Source organism: Chiroxiphia lanceolata, chromosome 1, assembly GCF_009829145.1.
Source record: "Chiroxiphia lanceolata isolate bChiLan1 chromosome 1, bChiLan1.pri, whole genome shotgun sequence".
NCBI lineage: Eukaryota > Metazoa > Chordata > Aves > Passeriformes > Pipridae > Chiroxiphia > Chiroxiphia lanceolata.
In genome coordinates, this window is record NC_045637.1 from 45,065,976 (window position 1) to 45,093,767 (window position 27,792).

At 39.8% G+C, this 27,792-nt stretch overlaps 1 protein-coding gene across 2 annotated transcripts; it reads right to left on the reverse strand.

Moving 5' to 3' along the window:
- Positions 1 to 867: 867 nt before the first annotated feature.
- Positions 868 to 12,586, reverse strand: RNF138 (ring finger protein 138). Of its 2 annotated transcripts, none has more exons than XM_032698027.1 (7): positions 12,131 to 12,586; positions 11,128 to 11,293; positions 9,499 to 9,614; positions 6,574 to 6,639; positions 5,970 to 6,075; positions 5,110 to 5,217; positions 868 to 3,692 (listed from the first exon to the last, which is right to left on the reverse strand). In XM_032698027.1, exons 1-7 carry the CDS (start codon positions 12,241 to 12,243, stop codon positions 3,624 to 3,626), a joined length of 744 nt encoding a protein of 247 aa, XP_032553918.1. In that variant the 5' UTR covers positions 12,244 to 12,586; the 3' UTR covers positions 868 to 3,623. The 2 variants fall into 2 exon arrangements, with proteins under 2 accessions (XP_032553918.1, XP_032553908.1); XM_032698017.1 differs by having other exon boundaries at positions 6,574 to 6,642; positions 12,131 to 12,579.
- Between the last annotated feature and the right edge of the window lie 15,206 nt (positions 12,587 to 27,792).

The window sequence follows — 27,792 nt, forward strand, 5'->3', positions numbered from 1 at the left end:
GGTTCGATTCCCAGGGTAGTCCTCCCTGGGAATAAAGCCCTGGCTTCAGACTGGAGCAGGACAAAGGGCAGTTTTACAGAGCTCAAGTATCCTATAACTCAGATACTGCCAATGAGAACTAAACACATGGAGTGCATTCTCTCTAAGTAATGAAATATGAATTGCTGTAGTAAAATAAAATGAAATCTCTAATAACAGGCTTATAAACAGATTTAGGAGATAGAGTGGTTTACTTAGAGATCACAAAATTAGATTCTATGGGGAAAGAATAAACTAACAAAAAGGAAGTTTATGTAACTTTGTTACACTTCTGTCATTCAAAATAACACATTAAATCAATTTCCTAACTGTAGTATCATCTGTATGTCCTTAGAATGTAAAAGCACAAGAAGTAACCAAGGGTTTCTCTGCTCAAAAACACAGGGCAGAAGGATAAATCATCTAGCTGCCATCTTGCAACCAGTCCAAACTTACTGACAATTCTTTCCTCAGAAAAGCATTAACTCTTCTCAGTAAATCTACCTTTAAATAACAAGGTTTGCTAATGGCCCCAAGTGCAACATACCTCTTTCCCTCTCCTTTTGTTATTTCTCATTATTTCTCTATTAACATGACATGGGACAGCAACATACAAACATGGAAGGGAGAAAAGAAGCAAAAAGTAAATTTTGGCCAACTTATCTTTTTTTCTGCTTTCTGGATATACCTAAGATATGATATAAGGTAACTTGTCAGCTCACAGATGGATGATGAGTCACAACTCATCAGTTCCAGGAGACACACACCATTCTAATAATTCACATTGTGAAGGCATACAACTGACCACATATTTAAGTTTGAGAAAGCAGTTGAAAAGGAAGAAGTAGCACCAAGGGAACTGATCATCTTTATTATGCAACAAAAAGACAAACAGAAAATAAAATACTTTAATAGGAGAAAAAACAGAAGGTACAACTCAAACATAATAACATATTGAAACCATACATAATGCAACGTGAACATGAAAACATTGTTTAACAGCAATCTTCTAGTAAAGATCGCACGTTCTGAGCATCACCCATCACATATACACAGCTTTTTGTGCATGTCTGAGTTTCAGTGAGAAAGATCATGACCAGTAGCAACATATTTAAATAGTTTCATTTTCATTAAACGCTTACCTAGCGAATGTATTGGATGCAATCTCTTCATATTAAAAGTACAAAATCCTAAGCAAGGCTGCGCCTGCCAATACAGATTTTAAATAAAGAGGATAAACATTTTGCAAGGGTTTTTCTTTATATTGCTTTAATACACATTTGTTGCTTTAAAATGTGTATTTAAGTCTCTCAACATTTAAACATGACTAAAATGCTCAGCAACTACTCATCAAGTGACAACTAATTATTGCTATAAAAAATTGCTTCCCAGAGTTTTAAAACAGATGTCATTTAATTTGCAATTCTCAAGATATATTCAAGTAATAAAAATAACTAGTTCCAGTGTCCATGAGGCATTCAGAATCTGTATTGGCTGTAGGCATTTATTGCCAGATCATATAAATACTTTATCGAAACTAAAAACATTAACTAAACTTATATGTAACTGTTAAAACTCCTTAGGAAATGTATGCAGTAATAAATCACCACAGTATGTATTTTTACTTCAAAAAGGTAAAACTTTAGCATCAGGCTACCTTGAACTTCATTTCTGTCTCACAGGCACTGTCTCATAGCTGGCTTTACAGAGTAAAAGTAAAAATCTAAATAATCTTTTCTGTTGGATCAGTGAACCACTTCAAGTGGTCACACAAGCGCTAGAGCTGACAGACAAGTGAGAATACACAGACAAGAGTATGGGGGCAAATAGGAAGTTGGAATACAACATGGAAGTGTGGTGTGCTGTCAAAATACTGCAGTAAGACGGTAACAAAATGTAAGAACTTTTAGGTTGTTATAAAAAGGATATAACATTCAGCCATTTCTGAAATGGACAACTTTCTCTGTACTTCAGCCAGCAATGCCTTCAGGAATGTTTTACACTCTTAAAAATGTAAGCTAGAAAAGTCAAGTTACAACGTATTCTGGTTTAGTTCCAACACTCAATAAAGCAGAACTAAGATTCAGTTCTGAAATCCAGTACATTGCAGAATGAGGCATTTCAACATTACCAGTTTTGGAATATGAAATATCCCAGCATTCAAAGAATAATCAAACCCTCTGTTTGGAGCCCAAATGGGAGGCAGGGCATAAGAAACAGATTGTACTTTGGCTGCACAACTGATTACTACACATAAATCACCAACTAGACTAAGAAAATTACTGGGGATGTTTTCCACTACATATGCAACACTCAGTAAGAACAATAGCTTGACAATGGGTGATGGCAACACAGAATAGAGAGTCCTATACCTAAATGGTATATGTTCAGAACAGTCTCTGTTTAAACCTCCATAATGTATGTTGTGCAACCTTCTTTCCCCTCCTCCCCTTTAGTATTAAATCCATTACAAATGGATTTTTCATTTAAAGTCAAAATTGCATTTTTGCTCTATTTTCTCCGATTTTAACAATGGACTTGCTGGGAATGTGGAAATCTAAAATAGGAGCTCTTAAACTGTGTTGGTAACTATTTTAGAGCAAGTCTTTTCTTCTGAACTGTTTTTTCAAGCCTACAAGTTTTAAACAGCTTTGTCAAAATAAACAAGTTTGTTTCTGAGTGTTGGTAGGCATGAAGCCAATTAGTTATTTAGCTACACAACCTTCCATGAAAGACAGGACAGACCAAAAAGTCAATTCCAAATGCAACAACAGGAGTTCTTAAAAAGCTCCAACAAAATGAAAAACTATCTGATCACAGTCAGAGGCCAAAAGAGTATAACTTTTGCATGTCATCTTTGCTCAGAAATTATATCATCAGAATCGCTCAGAAAATATGTCATCTTCCTTAGCAGTTGAGAGTATTAGGAATACTCCACACTCATCACATTAGTAAGCAAGCATTCTATTTCAGTTATGCTCCAAAAGCGGAAAAAATAGATGTAATTATTCATAGGCAATGGCATCATTCTTTCTCAATGAAAGGTGAAAGAAGCCCTGCTCTGCATTGTTAATCTGTAGAAAAGAAATATATTAATTTTTTAAGCTGTTGTTATTTTCAGTCACATAGCAACAGTAAAAAATTAATCACAACATCAAATAAAATTTGTCCTTGGCAGGAAAAGAAAAAAAATAAATTATTATCTCATAGATACCTTAGAAGACAGCTGAACTTAAACAAACTCAACAGTGCAACAGAGCATCCTTGATATCTTTCTAAAGATACTTTCAAAGTTGTTTTTGGTGAATTAAAATATCCTACATTAATCAGAGAAACCATGTAATTAACAGAGTAGTAAAGGTTAGAGAAAATCAAGACAAGAGCAAGAAGTTCCAAAAAGGTCCCTAATTCCACAGGGACTGATCTCGGTAAAGATGTCAAGCTTGAGCTTCAGCAAAATCATTTATCAAAAGTCCTTGTGAGTGTGAAAAAAAGTTTAGCCTGAAAAGTAGTTACTGAATACCATTTTTATTAATATACACTTCAGATCACCAACAGAAGTAATTTTTCTCGCAGATGATCAGTAAGATGGAAGGGGCTCTGCTTTAAAAGTTCACATGACAGGATTCCTGAACTGCATTTTGGTATTGGGCTTCTTCATCAAGCTGAAGATTCTAAACAAAATGAAAACATCATCAAAATGGACAAATACTCAAGAGGTACCACAATCATTAGTTTAATTATTCCTCTTCCACATTTTTACATAGGAATTGGCATCTACATGAAGACTCTTCATCTTTATGTGTACTAGATGATTGCTTCTGCTGCACAGTATCTTTTATTGAACCAAATACCAAGAGACACTTGAGACGGGAGAAGAATCAGATGAGTGGGACAAGGCTCATTAAGCAGAAGGGTCCATCTTCTCTCCCTGGCTCAACTCCATATGGAAATGGAGCCAGCTCAGGAAAGCTGACTGTGTCATGCAATTCTTGTAACAGGGCTTCTAACCAGCCATAACATTCTCCATTAATGAAAACAAAATGTGAACCCCAAACAGTAATCATAAATTGTTGCGAATATACTGCTTAAAATGAGAAAGCAAACACACATCACAAAAGATGTGTGTTTAATCCTGCTACTTTTCCAAAGCTATCTTCCAGGTTGCTAACATGCCAGAGTAATACATCTTTTTAGTGCAATTCTGGCAGTTTCCCCAAATCAGAATTCCTATCACCAGTTTTACGTCATCAAACATGCAAGATGGACTCACAGTGAAGAGCCTAATTGCCTTTATCAAACTCCTAGCTCTTCATGCCTTTATCACAGATCACTCAACTCAGAGAACAACATATAGCATCTTTGCCATCTCGAACCATTGAGGATGCTTATGCCTCAAATACTATGCCTGTCCCACACAAAGCTTAATAAGCATACCCCAAGGCCTGTCAAACTCTACAGAAACTACAACTCAAACTCTCCAGCTTTCTGAACCCACAAGCCAACAGGTTGACTTGACTTAGGAACCAACCACTGACTATATCTGTGTATGTAGTTCTGCATCTACTCCAAGGTCATTTACTCAAAGAAAGTCTGAAAGGAGGCAACCTGAACACCAATTTAACGACACACCTCTTTTCAGTCTCTCTCACAACATACTGGAAGAGAGGCTGTAGCAGCAACACCAGCTAGTCAAGCTGCACTTTGAGTCCTGAGATTATGATTTAGCAATTTCTGCCATAAAGGGTCAATAATGTCAGTAAAACAGAGTAGCACCTATTTTACTTTCCCTAGAAGCAGCAGTAATAAACTGTTCTAATAAACACAGTAAAAGTAATAAATTGTCCACATTGAGAATACCGAGATAAAGGTTTAAGTCAGTTTGGGGCAATTTAACTATTCCCAGTAGCGCTTCATGTTGAGAGCAGAAAGTTTAAGAACAGACAAGTCTACTTCTGAGTTCCATACAAAGCAGGAACATAGCACGTCCAGAGAACAAGTTTGGTACAAATTTTTTATTCAGCATTTTTGTTTATAGAAAAAAAAAAGTTACCATTTATTCCCCCACACATCAAAGAAGAAAAAGCTTACCACAAATTCTCCATAATCAAACCGGTGTCTTAGATTTAGATGGCCAACAAGATTTCTAGTAACCTGGTTAGTATCTGCCCAAGGAAGAGATACACAAATAGGACAGATCTGTATTGGGAGGGGGAGGAGAAAGAGAGAATAAAAAAAAAAAAAGGGTTATTGGTAATACAGAATGCATTGAAGACATGCTCTACAAGAATAACTAGTTTATTACTCATCCACTACCAAAATAGAGATGTTAACATCAAATCATAGTTCTCAAGAGCACTTTTCCTCAACTGTGTAACATTCAAAACGTATATTTCAACTTGCTGGATTTCTAAAGTGTTTCTCTTAGGGATGGCAGATTATCATGCCCATCCAACATTCAGTCAGTTTAGAAAAGAAAGTGATTACTGCATCCTACTTATTCTTTGGGAGAATTTTCATACAATTGAGCTGATCAAGCAGAAAACCAAACAGATTTTTCTCCTTCAGACCCTTTGATTACATCCTAGATTGCTTTCCAAGTAACTGCAGGTTTCCCATGAAACAACAGTTACATTAAATATGGGATTCTATAGAAACAGATCTGAAATACTAAATTAAGAAGAGTTAAGCATCAGGCTCAAAAACTGAGCTTGTTTCACATCAAGTTAAATGAGACAGCTGAGTCAGAAATGCCTTAGGACCACCAGGCTGGACATGAAATGTTTTCACATGAAAGTTACTCCTCAAGACAAATGTACTGCATGAAGTATATTGTCTTTCTCAGACCATAGTGACTGTTACAGATATAGAGTAGCTACTGCACATTTAAAATTGTCCACATAATTGTAACGAAAATAGCTTAAGAAACATACATAAGCAACTCTACTTACCACAGGAACCATCTGATAAAGATGTCTATTATTACAGTGATCCAGCAAGCGCTGTCTGGTAAAATTGGCTTCCTGACACAGAGGGCATTTGAAGGTTGGGTGTCCACTGTAAATAGAAATACACAGTATTACAAAGAAAAGAGTTTTAGAAGCAGTGTTACAGAGAGCTTAATTCATCTGTTATCTCCTAATTGTCTTCCCTTGTTTTGATAAAAACAAGAAAACCCCACATCCTCACTGACACAGTAGCAGATCTAACGCAGCTCCAGTGCTACTTCCAATTTGCAATTTTAAGGTATTTGTATGTCTAAGTGCATTCTTCTTAGAACAGGGCTTCTTTTGTTCCAAAATTCTTTTGTTCCAATTGCAGCTACATCCTGTTCTTACTTTCTGATAACATCTTTTATTGCAAATCCTTCCAGAAAGTACTAAAAACCCCAATTTCTAATGTATACATGTAAATGTAGAAGAAACAACAGGATTTTTTAAAAACAACTTGTTGAAGGTGTTTGGGGGGGGGGGTTTGTTTTTAAGTCAGTAGAAGCTTGAACTGTGACTATCTGGATCTACTTTAGTAACAGCTATAGAGAAATAAGCAGCCTACCTTGTTTCTCCTTGAAGTATTTGACTATTAGCCATCTCGCCATTATCAGATATTGCATCACTCCTGCTACTTTAAATAAAGAAAAAAAAACAGTAATGAAAATTGAGAGTATTTTACTCCACTATCAAAATTTTTTAAAGTTTAACTGTAATGGGGGAGAGGAAAAAAATCCATCAAGTCCCATAAACATCAAATCAACATACAGTGCACATATTTTAACTTTCACAACTTTTCCTGTAGATCAAGATATGTCCAGAATATATTTACAGATTCACAGAATCATCAAGGTGGGAAGAGACCTTCAAGATTATCTAGTCCAACTGTCAACTCAGCACCACCATAATCAACCCTTAACCATATTCCCACATGACGCATATTCAGACACCTCTTGAACACTTCCGGAAACGGCAACTCCACCACCTCCCTGGGCAAATTATTCCCATGCCACTCTTCAGTGGAAAAAAATTTTCTAGTATCTAATCTGAACTTTCCCTGGTACAACTTAAGGCCATTGTCCTTTCACTTGCGACGTGGCAGAAGAGGCCAACCCCCATCTCACTGCAACCTCCTCTTGGGTAATTCTGGAGAGCAATGAGGTCCCACTTGAGCCTGCTTTTCTACAGGATAAACAACCCCAGCTCCCTCAGCCACTCCTCATAGGACTTGTGCTCCAGACCCTTCGCCAGCTTCACTGCTCTTCTCTGGACACGCTCCAGCACCTCAATGTCCTTCTCGTAGTGAGGGGACCAAAACTGAACACAGGATTCCAGGTGCAGCCTCACAAGTGCTGAGCACAGTGGGAAAATCACTTCCCTAGTCCTGCTGGCCACACTATTGCTGATGCACGTCAGAATGCCACTGGCCTTCTTGGCCACCTGGGCACACTGCTGGCTCATGTTCAGCTGGCTGTTGACCAGCACCTGAGTCCCTTTCCTCCAGGTATCTTTACATCCACTCTTCCCCATGCCTGTAGCAGTGGCCAGTTGTGACTCAACTGCAGGACCTGGCACTTCATCCTGTTGAACCTTATGCAGTTTGTCCTGAGCCCATCAATCCAATCTGCCAAGGTCTCTCTGCAAGGTCTTTCTACCCTCCAGCAGATCAACACTCCCACCCAACTCGGTGTCATCTGCAAACTGACTGAGGGTGCACTCGATCCCCCCATCCAAATCATCAATAAAGATATTAAACAGGACTGGCCCCAAATTGATCCCTGAGGAACACCACTAGTGACCAGCTGCCAACTGGATGTAAGTCCACTCACCACTACACTCTGGGCCCAGCCACCCAGGCAGTCTTTTTTTACCCAGAGGACAGTGCACCTGTCCAAGCCATAGGTTGCCAGCTTCTCCAGGAGAGTACTGTGGGAGACAGTGTCAAATGCTTTACTGAAGCCTAGACAGAAAACATCCACAGCCTTTCTCTCATCCACTAAGGGTCACTTCGTCACAGAAGGAGATCAGGTTGCTCAAGCTGGACCTGATTTTCGTAAACCCGTGTTGGCTGGGTCTGATCCCCTGGTTGTCCTGCACGTGCCACCTGATGGCACTCAGGATGATCTGTTTCATGACCTTCCCCAGCACCGAGGTCAGTCTGACAGGCCTGTAGCTCCCTGGATCGTTCTTCTGATCCTTCTTGTAGACTGGCATCACATTTGCATGGATAATTTAGTTACCATGGTGATCCTCAGTGGACTATCACACAACTTTACAGGAAAATGGTATCTAATACAACAAACATTCAGTCAACAAGAATGGTAATGGAGATGACAGCCAAGTAACTCAAAAACCATTATGACCTACATGAATGTAAGACAGGTAGCACTTCCTAAGTTTTTTGACTTAGGATTTAACTTCCATGTGTTTACAGAAATAATTTACAACTTTCAACTACAACAAGGAAAGTTTTCTTATGCTGAGCACAAAACAAACTTATTTTCTAAAGTAAAAGTAACAGAGAGGAACATTTTAGAAAGTAAATTTGACTGCATATGCACCTCTAGCTAAGCCAGAAGAAACTGTCCAAACATGCTGATCCTACTAAGAATATGAATATTTACAGTTACAGATAAGGCCATGGTAAATTTTTTTATACATCTGTGATATTCTAAGCATGGGTATTCTACTGTTGCATACTCAATAAACAGTGATATAATATCCACACACTTTGGCGAAACATTGCTGCAGCTAATTCTGGTAAGAGCTTTGACTTTCAATATACTGATGGGTTAAAAACCAAACAGAGAAGTTCAGACTGCTAAAAATAGAAAATTGATGGCAAAATAAACTAAATAAAGGACAGGATATATATAAAAAAGCTCTGTAAAACTAGCATGTAAAAAAAGTTCTTAAAAAATAACCCCAAATCCCCAACCTCAACCATCAGTGAGAATGTATGAAAAAAAAAGTTCTTTAACTTTACTGCCTGAAAACAAGTGGTGTCATTTGATTTTATGGTGTGTAACACACTGGAGTTCCTTACACATTTCATAAGAGATCTATTCAAAATAAATTCAATCAGAAATCAAAAGCTTGCACAGTAATTTTTTGAAACAGGATAGCCACTAAAACAAACTTAGGAAGGGGAGGGGGAATAAAAATAGACAGGAACTTCCCCGGAGGTAAATATTATGAAAGATGCTACAAAGTAAGCTGCTCAAATGCTGTCAAGGCAAGGAAAGCTACAAATACCAAATACTTTTTAGGAGAGTCTCTACAAGACATTCCAAAGCCATCATGCAGAAAGGTTTTCTTCTGTCTGCTAAGAATAAAGAAAAAGACCTGGAAAAACTCATACTTGAAACACAAAAATATGGACAATAATTACTGCAAAAAGAAGGAATTCCCTGGAAAAAAATACTTTCCACGGGCAGAGGGGGTGGGGAAAGAAAAAGATGAACTGTTATACACAGAACACCCTGATTACCTGTTCCCTGTTGAATCTTGGGAAATCTGTAAGTTTGGAATAATTGAAGAAACACCATATTCATCCTGATACTTCTTACAGGTTTTATAATGCTGTCTCATCCACGAAAATCTAACCTGAAAATGAAATGCCAAATTACTGAAATCATACTGAACAATCCAAGGATAGAAGGAAGAGGTAATTCTGCCAACAGAAAGCAAGACATGCAGGAATTTTGTAGACATCATATGCAGCAGAAACCAGAACTTGTGTCTCCCCTCTGAGCATGAACACTTTCTTCACCAACAGGACATCTTTGATTCCTCTTTGCTTAGAGCCTCTGTCACTCTGTGAGACTGGAGAACACTGCCACTCTCCACTCCGCCAGGCATTTGAGGGCTCTCTCAGGGGTAAAGGTGTGAGTAAATGTCATTTAACTGAAACAAAGTCACTGAAACTACACCTCCCAGGTCCAGGATCAATAACTGATGAGCTACAACGAGAGGGGCCATGAGGATGGGATAAGAACCACTGCTCCTTCATCTTTCTCTGGCCTGCTGTTACCTCATGCAGAGGAACTTCTATTTTTTTTTTTTTTTGCATTAGGTGTGTTACTTTTCTCTTTTAGAGGGGAGGCAAAAAAATAGGTGAATGAACACCAACTTAACGCTGCTTATCCACCTTTAATTCAAGGTAAGACAACAAGTTGCTTAGATTTGTCAGAAGACAGCTGGGTTGGACATGCCCTAAATCAGAATTTCAGGTCCAACAGCACTGTCAGAAGGTGCTCACAGGTTTAGAGGCTGAACAAGATCATATCTCACATGCCTGTGCCTGAATTCCATTAAAATTCTTGCTTGGTTCTTGCTTCCAGTTTACTAACTTCCTATCAGTTTCTTTCTCCCCGCTTTTCATCCTAATGAATCACATGGAACAAAGCAAGCAGATGAGGTTTCCACTAGCACTAATCTTCGCATTGGCAGAAGTAAGTCCCAAGTGAAACGAAAAAAACATGAAAACTACCTGGGTTCGATGCAATCTGTTACAAACAAAATGTGTGGCTGAAATTCTGCATTCATTTATACCAGAAGAAAGATTAGTCTTGGGTTGAGTGGGGGGAGGTCAAGATTTCACCTAATGTTCTGAAAATAATGACCCCTTGACAAGAGAAACAAAGGGAATGTAAAAAGACTGATGGGGAAGGAGGAAGTTACGTATGATTGTATGTGCACTGAAAGTAATCAAGCCGCTTTTTCCATTTGTTTTAAATTAAATTTTATAGAGGCTCTAAGCACTTTCATCTCCATACTGAAAGTTTCTGAGGTTTTCCATGTATCTGCAACTTTCATGTTCATCTCCCTAACTTTTCTTTTGCCAGTTTTATAGCTACATCCAGTTTTCCCATCTCTTTTTTGGAAAAACTGGCACTCCACTAAAAATGCCTTTACTGACAATTCAAGATCCTCTTTCAGTTTACATCTGTTGGGTATAGCTAGGCACTGCATGCCTAGCATATGCACAAGCCATACAAAGCTAAGTTCAAAATGCTATAGGCTCTTTAGCCCCAAGACAAGAATGGCACACACTAAAAGTGTGCCTGGACAAACATATGAAAAATTTATTCAACTTTTTTTTAAAGTTTTACTCTACCTGCTTCTCACAGCATCTACAGCCCCCAGAAGCTTTCTTCATACTGTTTTCAACATCTAGAGCCCTTTTGGGATACGTTCTTTCTTTTTTAGTCACGCTCCCCCGGCAGAGAGGACAATGTGTTCCACTTTCTCTTATAGCTGTCAAGAAGCACTTCCTGCAAAACCTAAATTAAAAAGTTACCACAAACAAAGGTTAGCAAAATGAACAGATACTTTGTCCTTGAAGAGAGCTAGGTGATTGTTAGGAAAAAAAAGATGTATCACATATATCTACTGAACACAAATCTTTATGAGAAAAATGAAACAATGGTGCTTATGACGAAGAATATGGAAATCAGGGGAACTTGGCAATGCACTTTAGGTAAAGCCCTTATTATTTATTGACTAGTATGGCTGCACACCAGACTGATCATTAATTAGAAATTAAATGGTGCAGCAAGCACGTGATATTGGACAATCTTATCAGAGGAATTCCTGTTTATTGTCCTTAAGCAGAACCAGAAACACTGCAAAGCTTCATTCAGCACGGGTTTCCAGAGACCTCAGTCCACCAGCTTTTGCAGCTCTCTCTTTCCTCACGCACCAGCTGCCAAAACTATTTTGCTTTTCTACGAAGTAGCACGTTGTAATCAAGCGTCCCTCTGGAAAAAAAAATGCTGAATAGACGAGCTGAAAAGAAAGAACAACTCATACTACAGTCCTTGTTCGAAAAGGAACGAGGAAAACCATGAAGTGAAAAAAACGCGAGTTAGGTTAGAGGGTGCAGTGAAACTCCCCCGCCACCGACCAGACCGCCGCGGGGGCTTTTCCTCAGTGACCGGTCCTCGTCGGCTACAAAGGAAAGAGGCGAAGGGAGGATGGGGCAGCACTGGGCTCGTCAACCTCACAGCCAGAGGCTCCAGGCCGAGGGTCCGAGCGGGGGGGAGCAGAGGAGCACAGGGCGGAGAACCGGAGGAGGCGAGGAAAAGGCTTGGGAAGGGGCGAGGGGCCGGGATACCCACACGTGCTGGCAGTTGGCGGTCCTCACGGGCGTTTTGAACACCTCCTGGCACACCGGGCAGTAAAAATCATCCTCGCTGAAGCACGCCGGGGCCGCCGCGGCCCCCTCGGCCATGGCAACACGTCAGGGCCTCTCCGGCAGGAGCGGGGACGAGGGACAAGCTCCGCCCCGGCGGACTGAGGCGGGCCGGGCTCCGCTCCCGGGGGCCGCCGCCGGGGGCCCAGGGGCGGATCGCTGGGGGCACCCGGCACCGGGTGGGATACCGGGTGGGATCCCGGCGGGGCTGCGGCGGCGGAGCGGAGCGAGCCCGGCCTGCCCTCCGCCAGCCGCCCCTCGCCCCTCCTCCCGCCCGGCCCGGGGGAGCCCCCGCCCCGCGCTCTACCTGGCGCTGCTCGGGTAGGAGGGACGCGGCAGCTCCGGCCGCTCTCCCGGCGGCACCCGGGGGGGCAGGGGCGGGGCCGGGGTTTCCATGGCGATCGCCTCCCGGCCCGGCGGCGCCGCTACGACACGACACGGCGGGGCGGCCCTGCTCCGCCCTGTCCGGGAGGATTCCCCGTTCCGCCCAGCGCGCTGCGCCCGCCCCGCCGCCCGCACGGGGCCTGCCGAAGGCTGCTGGGGAGTGACGAAACGGCGGCGTTCGCAGTCCTCTTCGGCACAGAGAAAACGTGCCTGCCCTGTTTTTCGTTTGTTTCTAGATCGACTTGTCCAGATAACAGCAGTGAAGCTGGTGGAGGGGCTGGAGCACGAGTCCTCTGAGGAGCGCCTGAGGGAGCTGGGGTTGTTTAGCCTGGAGAAAAGGAGGCTCGGGGGAGATCTTATCACTCTACAACTACCTGAACGGAGGTTGTAGCCGAGTGGGGTTCCATATCTTCTCCTAGGCAACAAGCGACAGGATGAGAGGAAGTGGCCAGGGAAGGTTCAGGTTGGACAATAGGAAGAATTTCTTCCCAGAAAGGGTGATTATTAGACATTGTAATGGTCTGTCCCGGGGAGTGGTGGAGTCACCATCCCTGGAGGTGTTTAAGGAAAGACTGACTGGATGGGGCACTTAGTGTGATGGTTTAGCTGACAAGGTGGTGTTCCGTCATGGGTTGGACTCGATGATCTCAGAGGTCTTTTCCAACCTAATTAATTCTGTGACTGGTACTAGCGGTGATTTTATGCAGTAGTTTTAGTAGTGTTACTGATATTTGGGGCAAGATTTCCACCTCCTGAATGATCCTGACCAAACAAAAAAATAAAAAAGAAGAAAAGAAAATATCCAGCGATCTGACTGTGCGCTTTTCTTCCAGAATAAGGAATTTTAAGAATCTCGATCTAGCAGTATAGTTTCTACTTAGATTTCTCCAGGTAGAAGAGACTTTAGACCTGTTAAGCACATCTAGCACTGACCTCATTTGGACGTAACTCTTGGCATATGAACAACAAACAAAATGTTGGAAATGCTTTAAGAAAAAATGGATTTGTAGAGAGTATATCAATTATATTAATTAGTGGAGGTTGTAATTATAATGAATCTAAGCTTCAGGCTAGGCCTGATCTCTTGCACTGTATCAAAGATCATAGAATCATGGAATGGTTTGAGTTAGAGGGGACCTTAAAGATCATCTAGTTCTGACCCCCTTGCCATGGACAGAGACACTTTTCACTAGGCCTTGAACATTTCCAGGGATGAGGCATCCACAACTTCTGTTCCAATGTTAGGGCTGAAAAGAAATGGATGTTCACTTTGGCTTCCCCTGTTTCCTTGAGACTGCAGCTCTCTGTACCATAGCTAGGTGTTCAGAGAACTCTAGCTGGGGAGATCCTCAACACATCTGGGATCATGGTTTGGAGGGGAGAGGAGGAACTGCAGGGAGTGAAGCTGAAGCTAAGGTCTCTTCAGATAAGTATGAGAGGTTAACCATCCTCTGATTCTGCAAAGGATTCTGCCTCTGTTTTTGTTCAGTATCAGTCACAATTACTATTAGCTATTAATGCTATTATCTTCCTAAGGAAAAGCAGAGACAGCAGAACAAAAGGCAGTGACTGCCCTAAATACCTTCTTTTTAGACCACGTGGAGACAAGATTTGCATGCTTCTAGGTACCTGGAGATGTGAAACACTGAAGGGAAGCACATTCAAAGCCTTGCGCCCAAAGTGAGTTAGGTTGCCTGGGCTGGGATATTTGCTGCCCATGCTTCAAGTCAGGAGAAAATTCTGTGGAAAAGACAGAACTTCCTGGTCAAGAGAGGACAGGCCTAGGATTTGAGGTGTTGTGCAAAGATGTCCTCTGGTAACTGTGGCTGTGCTAGCTCAGGAGGTTACTGCTCCCCTGCACTCATCACTGCTGCTGAGGGTTTGCTGAGCTGTTCGTAGGCTGGCAAAATACCCCTGCTATTTAAAGTGATTGAATATCTTCTTCCCTGAAATGAAGCAGGAAGCCAGACTGGTAGGTATGAGTAGGCTTGATGAGTAATGAGTGGTAGTTGGTGGCAGTAGCCTCGTCAACACATACAGCCAGAAGAAACACAGAACTACACCTTAAGCAGTATACAGCCTGCAGGATGTTTCTTGTGTGTGTTTGTGTCAGCTAGGACCACACCATAACTGTGTATCAGCTTCAGGTGCACTCCAGCCATGCCATGCCAGTACATTAAAAGCAACAATTACTGAACCCTCAGTTCAGATACTACACAGCACCTTGTGTTACTCTTTGGGAGAGGCAGCGTGGCCTTCAGCTTCAGCACAAGAGGCTGGCAGAGATAAACTTCTGAGTCTTTTCAGTCTTCTTGTATGACTTCAGCAAAGTATGTCTTTATGTTGCAGTTTCTCAATCTGTAAAAAGGGAGCAGGTTTTAATCACCAAATAAGGCTGTTATAAAGTTAAATTAATTACTGCAGGTAAAGAGGATTATGTCTTTTGAAGGCAGGTGTTTAAAAAAAAGCAAAGATTTATTACTAAGGCAATAGGATAGATCCATTTGAACTTTCTTTGGGAGACCTCAGTATTTATTGGTTAGTAGCTTTGGCAGGGGGAGAAATTGTGCAGATGACCTCAGGGAAGTAAACTATAGGAAGGTGTCTGTGAAGGCATTCATGCTCTTGTTAACATTATTGTAAATCTTAATCCTTTAATAAAGCTGTGACCTTGGAGTTGACATCTAGTGCACCATGGAGCAATACAGAGCATGGCACCAGCCTTGTAAATCTTGTGTAGTTTATGCCATTCACATAAACAACATGTAAAGAGAAATCAGGCAGCTGAAGTTTATTAAATTCATTTCTTGGAAGGAAAGCATTTTAAATCAGACTTTTTAGATTAAATGAAACCAGTGGCCCTGCCAGCTTTTTATTCCTCAAGATAAAATGTGTTTGTGAAATGAAATCTCAACAGTGAAAACTTTTAGAACTGCTCATAAACGTCTGCTGTTTGCAGAGAGCAACTCTCCCTCAAGAGATACGTTCTTCATCACCTTTGCACAGCTATCGTACAATTTTGTACAACTACTTTTTGTACAACTGTTATTTTGTTTGCTTTCTTGACAATGTTGCTGCTGCAAGAACAGCACATCTCCTTGCCAATATGAAAAGGGCAGGGATTTGTTCTGTGGGAGCAGTCAAAAGATGGATGTGAGGAGAAGGGGAGAGAGAAAGCAGTGTAACTGCAGGCAGATCTGAAGGTGCCATGAGCAAGAGGAAGAATATCTTTTTTGCTCTTGTCAGGTGTATCTCTATGAACAAAGCCACAGACAAAACTTAGGACAACACTCCTACAGTGGTAGGTTATATCATACATGTAAAAAGTTCTCAATACATCTTTTAGATGTGCAGGAAGTCATAAGTCCAATAACTTCTCCCCTATATTTTTTACTAGTTTACTCTGGAAGACTAGATTTGTTTTTTCAGTTACTCAAATGTTCCCACAAAGCACACCCTTTGGAGCATCATTGTCCATCTTTCTGACTGTGCAAGTTTTCTTTCCTAAAGGCAGTTTTAAAAGAGAAAGGAAAACAACTTTCCCAGGCACGTGACACACTGAATCTTTCTCTTCCAAAAAAGAGCCACTTTCTGATTCCAAGACCTAAAGTCTATTGAGCAGTTTCTTTGTTACCATGTGAGTAAAGCTGCTTTAATAGCTGCTGTATATGCTTCAGTGCATGAACATGAATTTTCTTACAGATCAAGTGCATCTTTGAAAGATACTATGTTATGCTGTACATTTGAAAAAACATACATTTCTTTAAGTTACATAGCAAGAATATAGGTTAGGTAAAAGATCCTGTTCTGTTGAACAGGGTTCTGTTTTTTCTTATCATAAACAGAATATTGACTTCTTGCTATCCTTTCTAGATGGCTTTCACTTAACCAACTTTGCTTACTTTGAGTCTCATCTTGCACTGTAAATGCAAACTTACGTGCAGCCCTTGGCAGTCGGTAGTATTCCCGATACTATTTTGAGGGGCCATTTGTTCCAATTTGCTTGATCCCATAGCATCTGAAATGCTGTTGTTTGTCATCTACCTCCACCATTGCATTATCATCGTCAATATACATGATTACCCTGCTCCTGGAATGGAGCTGCAGATAAACAGGAGAGGATGCTGTCAAAGCAAGTGTATCTGTGTGTCGGACCAGGAGTGATTTCAGGACCACTGTGTTTTAGCAGGGAAACTGACAATATTTTCTTTTATCCTTATAAAAAATGCCCCACACTTTTAAATGAAAATTTAATTTAAAAAATAATTTAAAACCAAAATGACACTTAAGGAAGGAAAAAAAGGAGGTCCATGCAGGTTACTAACACTCCATTAATTGCAAAAGGCTAAATTTTAATGACCATATTTATCTAGAGAACACTCTTCTGCAGTAGTCCCATTTGGATGAATCACATGAACAAATTGTAAGAATGACCCATCTAAAACTCTTTCAACAGGAATTTCTTCAACAGTATATATGTCCTGAAAGTTTTAAAAAAAATTACTAAATAACTAGAAAGTAATTAACATATTAGTAGGTTTAATTTTGACTGCTTGAATTACCAGTTAACAAAATACTGGTTTCAGTGGGTTTACATCTGTGTTTAGAGTTTGCTGCCTAACTTTCCACTCTTTAGTGGTAAACACTGCAACATAAAGCAAGAGAAATCATTGTGAAACTTGAAATAAATGAGAATGTCACATGGAGAAAGAGATTAATTCAATCTGTTGCACAAAATCTAACAATGCTAATGCTCTTTATTAAAGAATCCAATTTGGTGACACATGTTATATTTTCGTGTATAGAAATAAATACTGAAGTTTTAGCTAAAAGTGTGAAGCTATATATGTGTGAGCTATCATTGCAGTGCTGTCATACGTAAGTCTGTTTCTGCCATGTGCAGAAATTATAGGTTAAAATTATTAAGATGGTTCTTCACTGCTCTCTATAAGGACATATTTCTTCAGTGCTTTTGCACCATTTGAAAAAAAAATAACGTTTTTTATCTTTCTTTGGCATTTACTCTGGATGAGTATAAAAGGTAAATATAGAAAAGCACTGACTAACATTCTTGAGAAATTCAACAGCGTGTTAATGTTTGTGCTGCATTTTCCATTTTACAGCTCACTCAGCAAACAGCTGCAGCACCTTTTAGCAGTACAACTGTGTCATCTTAGGTTTTTATAGAATAAAAATGGATTGTTCAAACAACTTTCATTTAAAGTATGTAGGTTCTCATTTGAGGATCTTCAAGTCATTTACAGACATGAGTCAGATCCATAACGCCTGTTAAGAAATGGGGTAACAGAGTACTTTTCCCTTCTCCCACCCCAGTACAACAGCACTGAGGACAGAATCCCTAAGCTGGCATCTGAGTACCAGATGATGCTGTTTCTGCACACCTTGGCCATGTTTTGTGACTTCGTGGAGCAGTTATTGACTCACTTCAGGACTTTTTGATTGTAAAAACTGTGGAAGAAGATACACATAAAGAAATCATGTCTAGTATTTTGCAAATACCAGTACTGACTATGTAGTCTTCATAATGGAGTGCATGTCTGATTTGAAGATGACTTGTAAAATTTCTGCTGAGATAGATTTGATCCCTTCCAGGTGTTAAACAACAAATTGGATAACACTGTAAACAGATGGAAGAAAATATTCAGTATTCATTTTGGAGGTCTTACAGAAGAAATATTATCAGTGTTTAAAAAAATAGAAATGTGAAATACAGGGATATGTTACAGTCAAATGGCATTCTTTGAGCAAGACAAATTCTACTAGTCACAGTGCACTTTCAGATCAACTGTCAATTACTCTAATCCTTGCTGTGTAATTCATGTCTGCAGACATCCCAAGGACTGTCAGCCTATATAGATGTGGTGATTAATGTATGCCATCCTACTAGCTAGAAGAGAACAGTCGTGCAAAAGCTTTTCTTTTATCTAATACAAAATTTGTTTGTTATCCAAACAATTAATGTATCCATTTATTTATCATTCAAATAATAAACTAATGACAAATAATCTAATTTTTATCATCCAAGACACTGTTCAGATGATATAGTGCTACAAGAAATTTACAGAAATTCTCTGGTCATCAATAACAGATTAATTCATCTGTATGCTTGCAACAGATTGCCTAAAACACTTCTTCAGAAAAAAAGCTGAATTACTTCCTGTGGATTCTCTGTAATATAAAAGTTTTATTTCTTCAAGCAATATCATGACATCGCTGTGTGCTTGCTAAAAAGATGATTATCACAGAATACACAATAACTGAGTATAATACCTGTAGACTAAAAACAGATTTCTGACATGTTATAGTAATGAACACTATGATACCACCCACAAAAATATTGCATGCCTTTCTTAGTACAATGTGTATATTCTAGGTTTGAAATAAAAAGGTGGAAGCGGCTATGCCAAATCCCTTTTTGCAAATCCTGAAACAAGTACTCCAAAGGTATTTCAGAACTAAAGGTAAAGGTCAGTGTGACAGCATAATTCTGCCCTCCAGCTTCACAATACAGCTATTTATGAATTTGCCCTGAGAGGAAAAAGAGCTTACAGACTGATAGGTGAGATTAAAGTTACTGACAATTATTTCAGTTGACCAAAGTAAATACAGAGTCTAATCTGAAAAATACAACATTTGGCAAAATGCTATGCATTAAAGCTTTAACTCAGATAAAGGGGAAAACGGTATACACTCTGAGTGAATGCTTCCTTTAGTTTACTTGGCATTGTGTCTCCATGATAAGTTACTGATATGGTCACAGTTAAAGTGGTGAAAAATAACCTTCAAGGGAATGGAGCAGGTTCCCCCCATCCCACCTGCTATGGGAAACAGGAGCATTGGTTGATTTGTCTATGAATCCTTCAGTCTGTAACCTCTCTAAAGCATCTCTTCTCTGATATGTGGAGTCAAAGTCTAAAATGCCATGGCAAATAATGATCAGAGAAGTAAATTACATTTGTCGAGATCCGAGACTGCACATTATGGACCTCAGACCTACAAACAGAGTCACAGTAAGACCTTGCAGCCTCCATGGACCTTTGGAATGAAGCCATTTATGTGAAGTTATCACAACTTAAAAAAAATTACCCCCCCATGCTCTGATAGACTCTTATATAAGACGACATAAGCAGTTCTCAAATTATAACCTCAAGACCCAGACAAGAATACACAGCAAATGCTACACATAACTCTGAGTTAGGGTAGTAGAAATAGCACATGTGAGATTCAAAATCAGGCAAGTCACTGAGCCTAATAACACTCACTGCCTTCATTATAAGTAACTGTTTGTTGTATCCATCATAAGACTTCCTACACATTTTCAGTGGTCTGATAGGCACTCACAATGATACAAGTGCTAGTATTTTAAATATTATGTGCATACATGCTTATCTGTGAGACATGGGGAGAGGGAGTTAATATAGTTAATATTTATAATATATAATTCTCTTCTACTGTCAAAACCAATTAAACATATAATGTATTTTCTCTTAGTCTATTATTTCCTATCAGCAATGGTTGCTAGAATTAATTAGTTTAACATGCAAATTCAGTAAAATAATATACTTATGTACATTACCAACACTCTTCCTTCTGATCTGTGGTACATGAGTTAACGGTTCGTTAGTTCACCCTCATCAGCTTCACACTGGCAATAAGGACAGGTGGATTTGAGAATCAGAAGTAATGTTAGTGGATGCAGATGTAACTGATCTGGTTTTGGTACTACAAGCCATATAAGAAGGATTTAGATTTCTTTGGCCAGATATCATAAGGAGCTTCTTTTGCCATGCCAAAATGCAGCATGAGGGTATGACACGCACCTGATGTATGCTTTGCTGGCAAAAGGTCAGCCTTTCTAATGGATACAGTGAGCACTGCACAGAACTGTGCACAATGTCGGGATATTGATGCAGGAAAACACTCTTAACATAACCATGACCTTAGAGAAGAAGTTAAAATACTGAACACTACCACTACAGGCATTTTCTAAAAGCATCATTTAATTGCTGTGATATGCTTGGAGCACACATGACCAAACTGCCAATTCTCAGGAGCCCTCATTAAGTATTGACATCTCTTCGCAGAGGATTCCTACTTACTTTTCAGTAGAGAGCATAGTCTTGTTGCATGGGCGAGACATTTTCAGGTCTGTGCAGTTTTCAAATGTGTGTGGATAAATGTTCAGGTTTTTCTGAGCATCAGAATAGTAACTGATAAGGAAATAGGTCTACTGAGCAAGCATCCTGAATAATGTGTCATTTAGGAATTCAAATAGTGAAGACTATAGGGGCTTTAAATTAATCAATAAAAAGCATTTTAATAATGATATCAAATGTATTCCTAGTCATTAATGGAAAAAACAAAACATTGAACTCCAAGACCTCAGTCATTCTAGCATGGCTACACACCTAAATGATTGCTCTAACTATTCCTAGTCATTAATGGAAAAAACAAAACATTGAACTCCAAGACCTCAGTCATTCTAGCATGGCTACACACCTAAATGATTGCTCTAACAAGGCCTGCCCTGAAAGAGAGTGAAAGGAACAAAGAATTTGAACTTTTGATGAAAAACTCACACATATTTTGTAAATATTTATATTCTTTCTATATGCTATAAGTATATAAATTATCTTCTTAATTTAAAACTATTTGTGAACGACAAATTATTAGCAGAGAGACAATTACATTTAGATTGCCATTAGACTCATTCATTCTGGAAATAACTAACGTTTTCAATGAGTTCTATTTGAAAGCATATGTAATTCTCCCCCAATAAAAACTAGTAAAACCTGCTGACTTGCGAAAATATGTCAAAATATGGTTGTTTCTACAAAACATGTCACATAGAACTAAATTCTATCAAAATGTTAAATTTAAGTAAAATGTATTATTTTGTAGTTATAAAAAAAATAATTAGTGTCCATTTTAATTACTATTTGAGTATTATAATTTAAAAATATTAGTACAGGATTAATGTTGAATTACAAGAAGCAGAAACATGTCCAATTAAACCAAACTAAAACAAAACCAGCAAAAAACTCTTCTACCATATTGACTTTACTGTGCTGGGATAAAGAACTCAAAAGTGCTTTTACAATATCGTCAACACTGTTACAGGTCTATCATGTTAGAGCATCTCCAAGCTCCTGTATAGGTCCATATTTTTCTATGTATTTTTCACAAGTTCTTAAAGGAGCTCTCATTTCACTCAGACAAACCTAACCAATGAGAAGCAGTGGCTTGTTATGTTTAACACCATGACACAATCATACTAATACATCATTCTGAATATTTACTAGTTAAAAGCCTGATTACAATATTGTGGCTATACCTAGGGAAGAACCTCCTTTGCCTGCTGGCTCAGTTCCTTATTTTATTACTGGTTCAGTATTGCACTAATACATTACATAATAATAACATTCCACTTATGAGAGTAAAGTCAACTTGAGTGAAGCAATTATTAGTTTGTGGTGATTTTATTTGCCCCTTACGTTGGCTTTTAATAATTTGGAATTAAATTTGGAAGACAAAAGAGAAACATTTCTAGTTTGGGGAGGGAAACCCTCCCAGTTCACATCTTGCTGTTTTTAATGGTGAAAATCTAGACCAACTTTGTTAAAACCAAAAAATATTCCAACATGAGGATCTGATTCAGACCTCAGTGAAGCCTTCAGCAAAACCTTTTTATAGATTCATTAAGGATAAGATTTGGGCACGATATTGCTTCTGCTACTGGCTGTTTGATTTCCTTTAATGCAGAACTTCTATACAACAAATGTGATGAGGCACAATCTTGAGGAATTTTCTATGTCCTTTCTGTAGCTAAAACCAATGTAGAGAGTCAAGAAAATTCAGATCCCATAAGTTTAAGTTTGAGCTTAATATTTGCAATGGCACTGTCAGAGTGCTTTAGAGCTCATTTAGATGTGAACTTGATAAATTACAAAAAGTTATTCTGTCATCATGCTGGTGGAATTTTTGTTTATACATGTCTTTAAAAAAGGGATCTTAATAGTGTTAGCTCTCATGCATGGCTACATCTCTGGAATTATTTAGTAGTTAGTGTTCAAGGCTGCAGACCCGTGTTTTGCAGTCTGTGCCATTTCGGTATGTGCTCTCAATCCTCTTGGCAGTATCGGTTTGTGGAATTCCTTCAAAAGGAAGATAAGTGCAGCAGTATGGGCATGTCCACACATTATTCTTTAAGCTCTCAGAATCTGTACGTAGAAAAAAATGCCAAACCAAATGCTTCAAAACAGGCTTCAAATAAGGCAGGGTACATAAAAAAGAATCAAAATTTTGCACCACATGACATCCCTGGTGTAGTACTGCAGGATATTTGTTCTTAGGAGAAACTGCTTAAATTGTGCATGTTGTTCCTGCAGCCCTGCTTGCGTCAAGCAGAACACTGAAAACAGACAAACTGAGCCTCCTAGCAGCACCAAAATGCAGGTGATTGTGAGGACTCAGAGCAGAAAGGAGGAACCCATCCCCCATGGATCAGGCAAAGCCTGCAGTCCATGATTTCAAAATCTGTCATCACAGCAAAGATTTTTGCTCCATTTTTGTAATGTTGCTGCTGTACAATGTCCGAATATGCACATCAACAGTTTATTGAAAGTCTTCCTGAGCCCATATATAGAAGAATACTCCATGCTGTTCCTGTGAGGGACAACCATTTTGTGCTTGTGCTGCGCAGAGTCAGCAGTTGGACTACATGATCCTTGTGGGTCCCTTCCAACTCAGGGTATTCTGTGATTCTATGAACCATCCAGGTTTTTAAGATGAGTGAATTTCTCCAACACATGATGAAGTCAGGAGCGGGAGAATTACACTTGGAGATTTTAGCCAGCAGTTGCAGGGGAAGTGTTAGGCTGTTGTCTCTGATCTAGCCATCTCAGGGGTCTGGCTTGGGTGGTGGAATACCTTCCTCTTGGAGTGTCTTAGCCACTTCTCTGCTCTTCGTAATAAAAGCAGATTGGATTAGTGGTCACTGCAGCTGCTTTTGAAAGCTTTTTGTTAGCTTTTGTCAAATTTGTCAAATATGACAGATAAGCTTTGGTGAATTTTCCTGTAGAGATGTAAAACATTGCAGCCCTTCATTGAGCACCATTGAGAAATTCTGGTTCTAATGGGACAGGAGAGGGCCTTACTTTGCATCAGATTATGGCTCCTCATCATGTCAAGATAGGGATCTGAAGGGTAAAATGACAGCCTGGGGCTGCATGGAAGGACAAAAGAAAGGACACACAGTGACTGACTGACTGACTGACTGACTGACTGACTCATAGCCCCTCTGGCTTTGGAGGAGCTAGAAAAAGCTGTTGTACCAGACTGCAACCTTCAGTGAGCACATTCAGTGAGCCTGGGTGAGTGTGCAGTTAGATGCACAAGGGCAAGGAGATGATAAAAGTCCTTGCACCTCTATGATAAATGTTCACTTGTGCCCCTCTGCTACATCTCCCCTCCCTGCTACAGAAGTGTCAGGAGAAAACTTGTATCTGCAACCCTGCTGTGTGAATGCAAAATTCCACAACATATCAGTGCTGACTTTGCACTGAAATGGCTAATAAAGAGGAATGCATTCTGTTTTGCCAGTTCTGCCTGTAGATTTAAGTGCAGTCAATTCCAGAAGTGGAAGAGAGGCACCTGGATCCATAAATCACTGGCCCAAACAGTTAGTAGTGCTGTGCCCATTTAGGATGTTGCCACTCACAGCCACCCGCACCCTCCTGTGCTGCCCCTCCGTTGAGGGAGGCTGCCCTTCCTTCTGCCTTCTCTCCCAAGTCTCCAGCCCAGCAGAAGGTATCATGGGCTTTTCTCTCAGGTCATAGAATCACAGAATATGCTCAGTTGGAAGGGACCCACAAGGATTCTCGATACCAACTCCTAGCCCTGTACAGGATCGTTCCCAAGAGTTACATCATGTGCCTGAGAGATACATCTGCTCAGCTGGGCATTTTAGTGCAAATCCACCTGTTTTCCCAGTTGCTAAAATGCTAACTTTCGCACAGGAGGTGTTAAGCCAGGAGTCCACATTGCCGCCACCAGCTCTGCTATGTAGATAGGGACTGTGGCAGAGAGTGGGGTTGGAGTCTGAGGCAAAGCCTTCTCAAAGCATTGTAAAGCAACCTGCCAAGCTTGCCAGAGCACTCCACAACAGCATTTCTAAGACACTTAATCGCTTGTGATCAATCTATAGGAGAATTTTGGATGTAATCTCTTCTTTGGAAGTCTTCTTCACCTATAGCTCCATGGAGCCCTATAAAATAAAATCAAAGCCTAAGTCAGAAAAAAGGTGGTATTTTGCAGTTACTTCACAGGGGTATAAATGATTACAACACATTCGAACAGAGTACAGCCTAGACCCAATATGCTCCCTGCCCAAGGATAAACTGTGAATTGTTACACATGGTTGCCCTCAGGCAGGTTTTAACTTAGATCATTCCTGTCCTTTAGACAGAGTTGAAAAGGTTTCTTTGTTTCCCTGAGGAACAGATGAATCTTCTATAAATAACCCTGAACAAGGTTCACACTTGCTGTCTGAGAGCTTACCCCTTTTAATGTAACAGAATATAAAATCAGATAACCCTCTGCCAGTTTTTTCAGCCTCCCTCTAAAACTGTCAGTAGCAGGAAAAAGAGTTGATATAAAGGATACAAGGTTAGTCAGTGATTTGTTCACTTGACTATAAAAACAATTTGCAAAACTTTCAGGTTCAACAAAAAAACCACCTCCACCCTTAACCCGATTTATCACTCTGCTTTATTTGCTTAGGCCATACCTAAACGGGCAAAACAAATAAACAAACAAAACTTAACAGAGTGCAGGTAGATTAAATACAACCTAGGCATCTCAGGATATTGACTCTACTGCTGAAGCCCTATTTTTTTTTCCCTTTGCGTTTAGCCTTCAAACAATTGTCATGAGTCTTGAGTCAGAGGCTGCCTAACACTTCTCAAATCCAACAAAAGCTAATACATTAGTTCTTGAAGAGACTGAGGCTGCTCTAAACAGTTGCATTTTTATGCATACATATATGTCTATGTCTCAGCTCAGAAGCACATAATTTTCCATGATCAGTGACCTGGAATAAATAATAAAAACAAGCCCTGTCAGGTGAATTGGAGAAAAGGTGCAACTGCTTAGCTGGATCACTATTGGGAAGGAACACTGCAAGGTTGACTACAAGTTTTTGAGGCCAATGAGTGATCCTGGAAACAAAGGGGCTCAGAAACATTCGAGGAAGCCTTTACACTTTTTTTCCTTTTACTTTTTCCCCTAAATTATTCCTGAACACCAGCTTAAGCGATATTTGTGCATGCCGTTATCAGTATTAGGATACCTGTGCCAAGTGCCATGCTTGTGAAAGGGAGGCACTAGCAGATGGCTCATGTTTTTTCTCTCATTTTACAGCTTCATTGTTCTGTGCTGATTCTAGATGGCATCTTTATGCTGTGCTTGCATCTGAACAAGATTCAGATTAGGGTAATACTTCAATTATGGGTCATATTAAATTTGTGATGAAGACAACTACTAGAAATACTCACTTGGAATCTGAACCAGAAACACACACTCATTCTAGAACAGCTGGTTTTATGCATTGATTTTTTCAAGTGATCCAGAACAACTGGCTTTATACTAAAGCAGCTATACCAAAACTGATTTTCTGGCATATCATACCCTTAAGCAGATTTAGCTGTGATGAATCTAGACATATTTCTAGGTATTCCCTGGGAGCCAGCCACCACCAACCCAGCACAGAGAGGGAACCCCAGAGCACCTCTGCCTATCCCATCCTGCCTCACTGCTGGAGCTGCGGCCTCAGGAAGTGTCCCCCTCTTTCATGGGGACATCGGCAGAGGGAGGGAAGGAAGGAAGGAGGGAGGGAACCTGCTTTGTTCACTAGAGTGACACCCCCTGGGTGCTATGGGTGAAGAGGGGATAGAGGTCAGGAGGTAGGTGATACCTCGTGTTTTTTTAAAGCCTAAAGAGTGCCATACCAAACAGTAACAGTGTATTTGTTGTAACTCCTTGTAATGCTACTTACAAAATACTAATATTTTTCAGAGAAGATAGAAAGCTGTCGTGATGCTGTTTTACCTACCAAGGCATGTGCCTGTTGAGCACAGATGTAACTGACAAGGCACTTAAAATAGTGGGAGGCAACTCTAAGTTATGGTGAAGCTGATAATTCAGCCAATGATTACTTTTAAAAACAAATTTCCATTACACCTGGAGATGGTATTTTCTCAGGCCTGGACAGCAATGGCTCACATTCATGATGGACTGTCAACTACCACTGTCAAAGGAAATGGGGAAAGACTTTAATGGCTAAAATTTATAAACAATGACAACAGATATTTGTGAGAAATTTATTTTGCTCTCTCTATTTGTGCAGGTTATGAAAGACCTTAATTCTCTGTTTTATCTGTTTTCAACCTGTAAACAGATACTAGTACTCTGATGATAGCTGTGATGGGGATGTCTGTGGAAAATAACAATATGGGGCAACAGAATTCATGAGACATGTCTTTGTGTTGTCAGTGGACACAAATATAGGTTAATTTTAGTGGAAGTTAAGGTGCTCGAGGAGTGCTCAGCTGTGGAAACAAAGCTGTGTTTTTTCTTGTCATATTCCCTCATGTCATGTATCCCTGTGCATGGAGCTTCACTGCCTGCAGTGTAAATGACTGCTGAAGTCAAGGGAAAATCCTGAAAGGAGTTGAACATGTACAAACATCACACGGTGACCTTAATGCTGCTGTCAAAGCAATCTACCAAAGTAACTGTTGGTTATTTTTGCCTGTGATGAATAAAAAGAAAAGCAGATTCCTTCTAGGTGTCCCCATGTACATGAACACCTGAAGAATAAAAATAGTGTTCCCACTTATTTCTACAAGTACTGGAAAATATATGATACATTTAGTAATGCATATAAGTGAATTGGGATACGTCTAGGTTTTTTTCATTTGGCTAAAAGTTGCACCTGTTCTATTAAGTACAGTTGGCATAGGTTTCAATATCTTTTGGGCAGTGTATTTTTTAATTATGACAGAATATTATTTCTTTCCTTATTATTGAGGAAATTTGGATGTAGAATCATAGAAAACTAATATCTGGCAGATTATGTATATATTTTCCAGTATCTGATGTATTTTCTGCAGCTTGATATTTTTA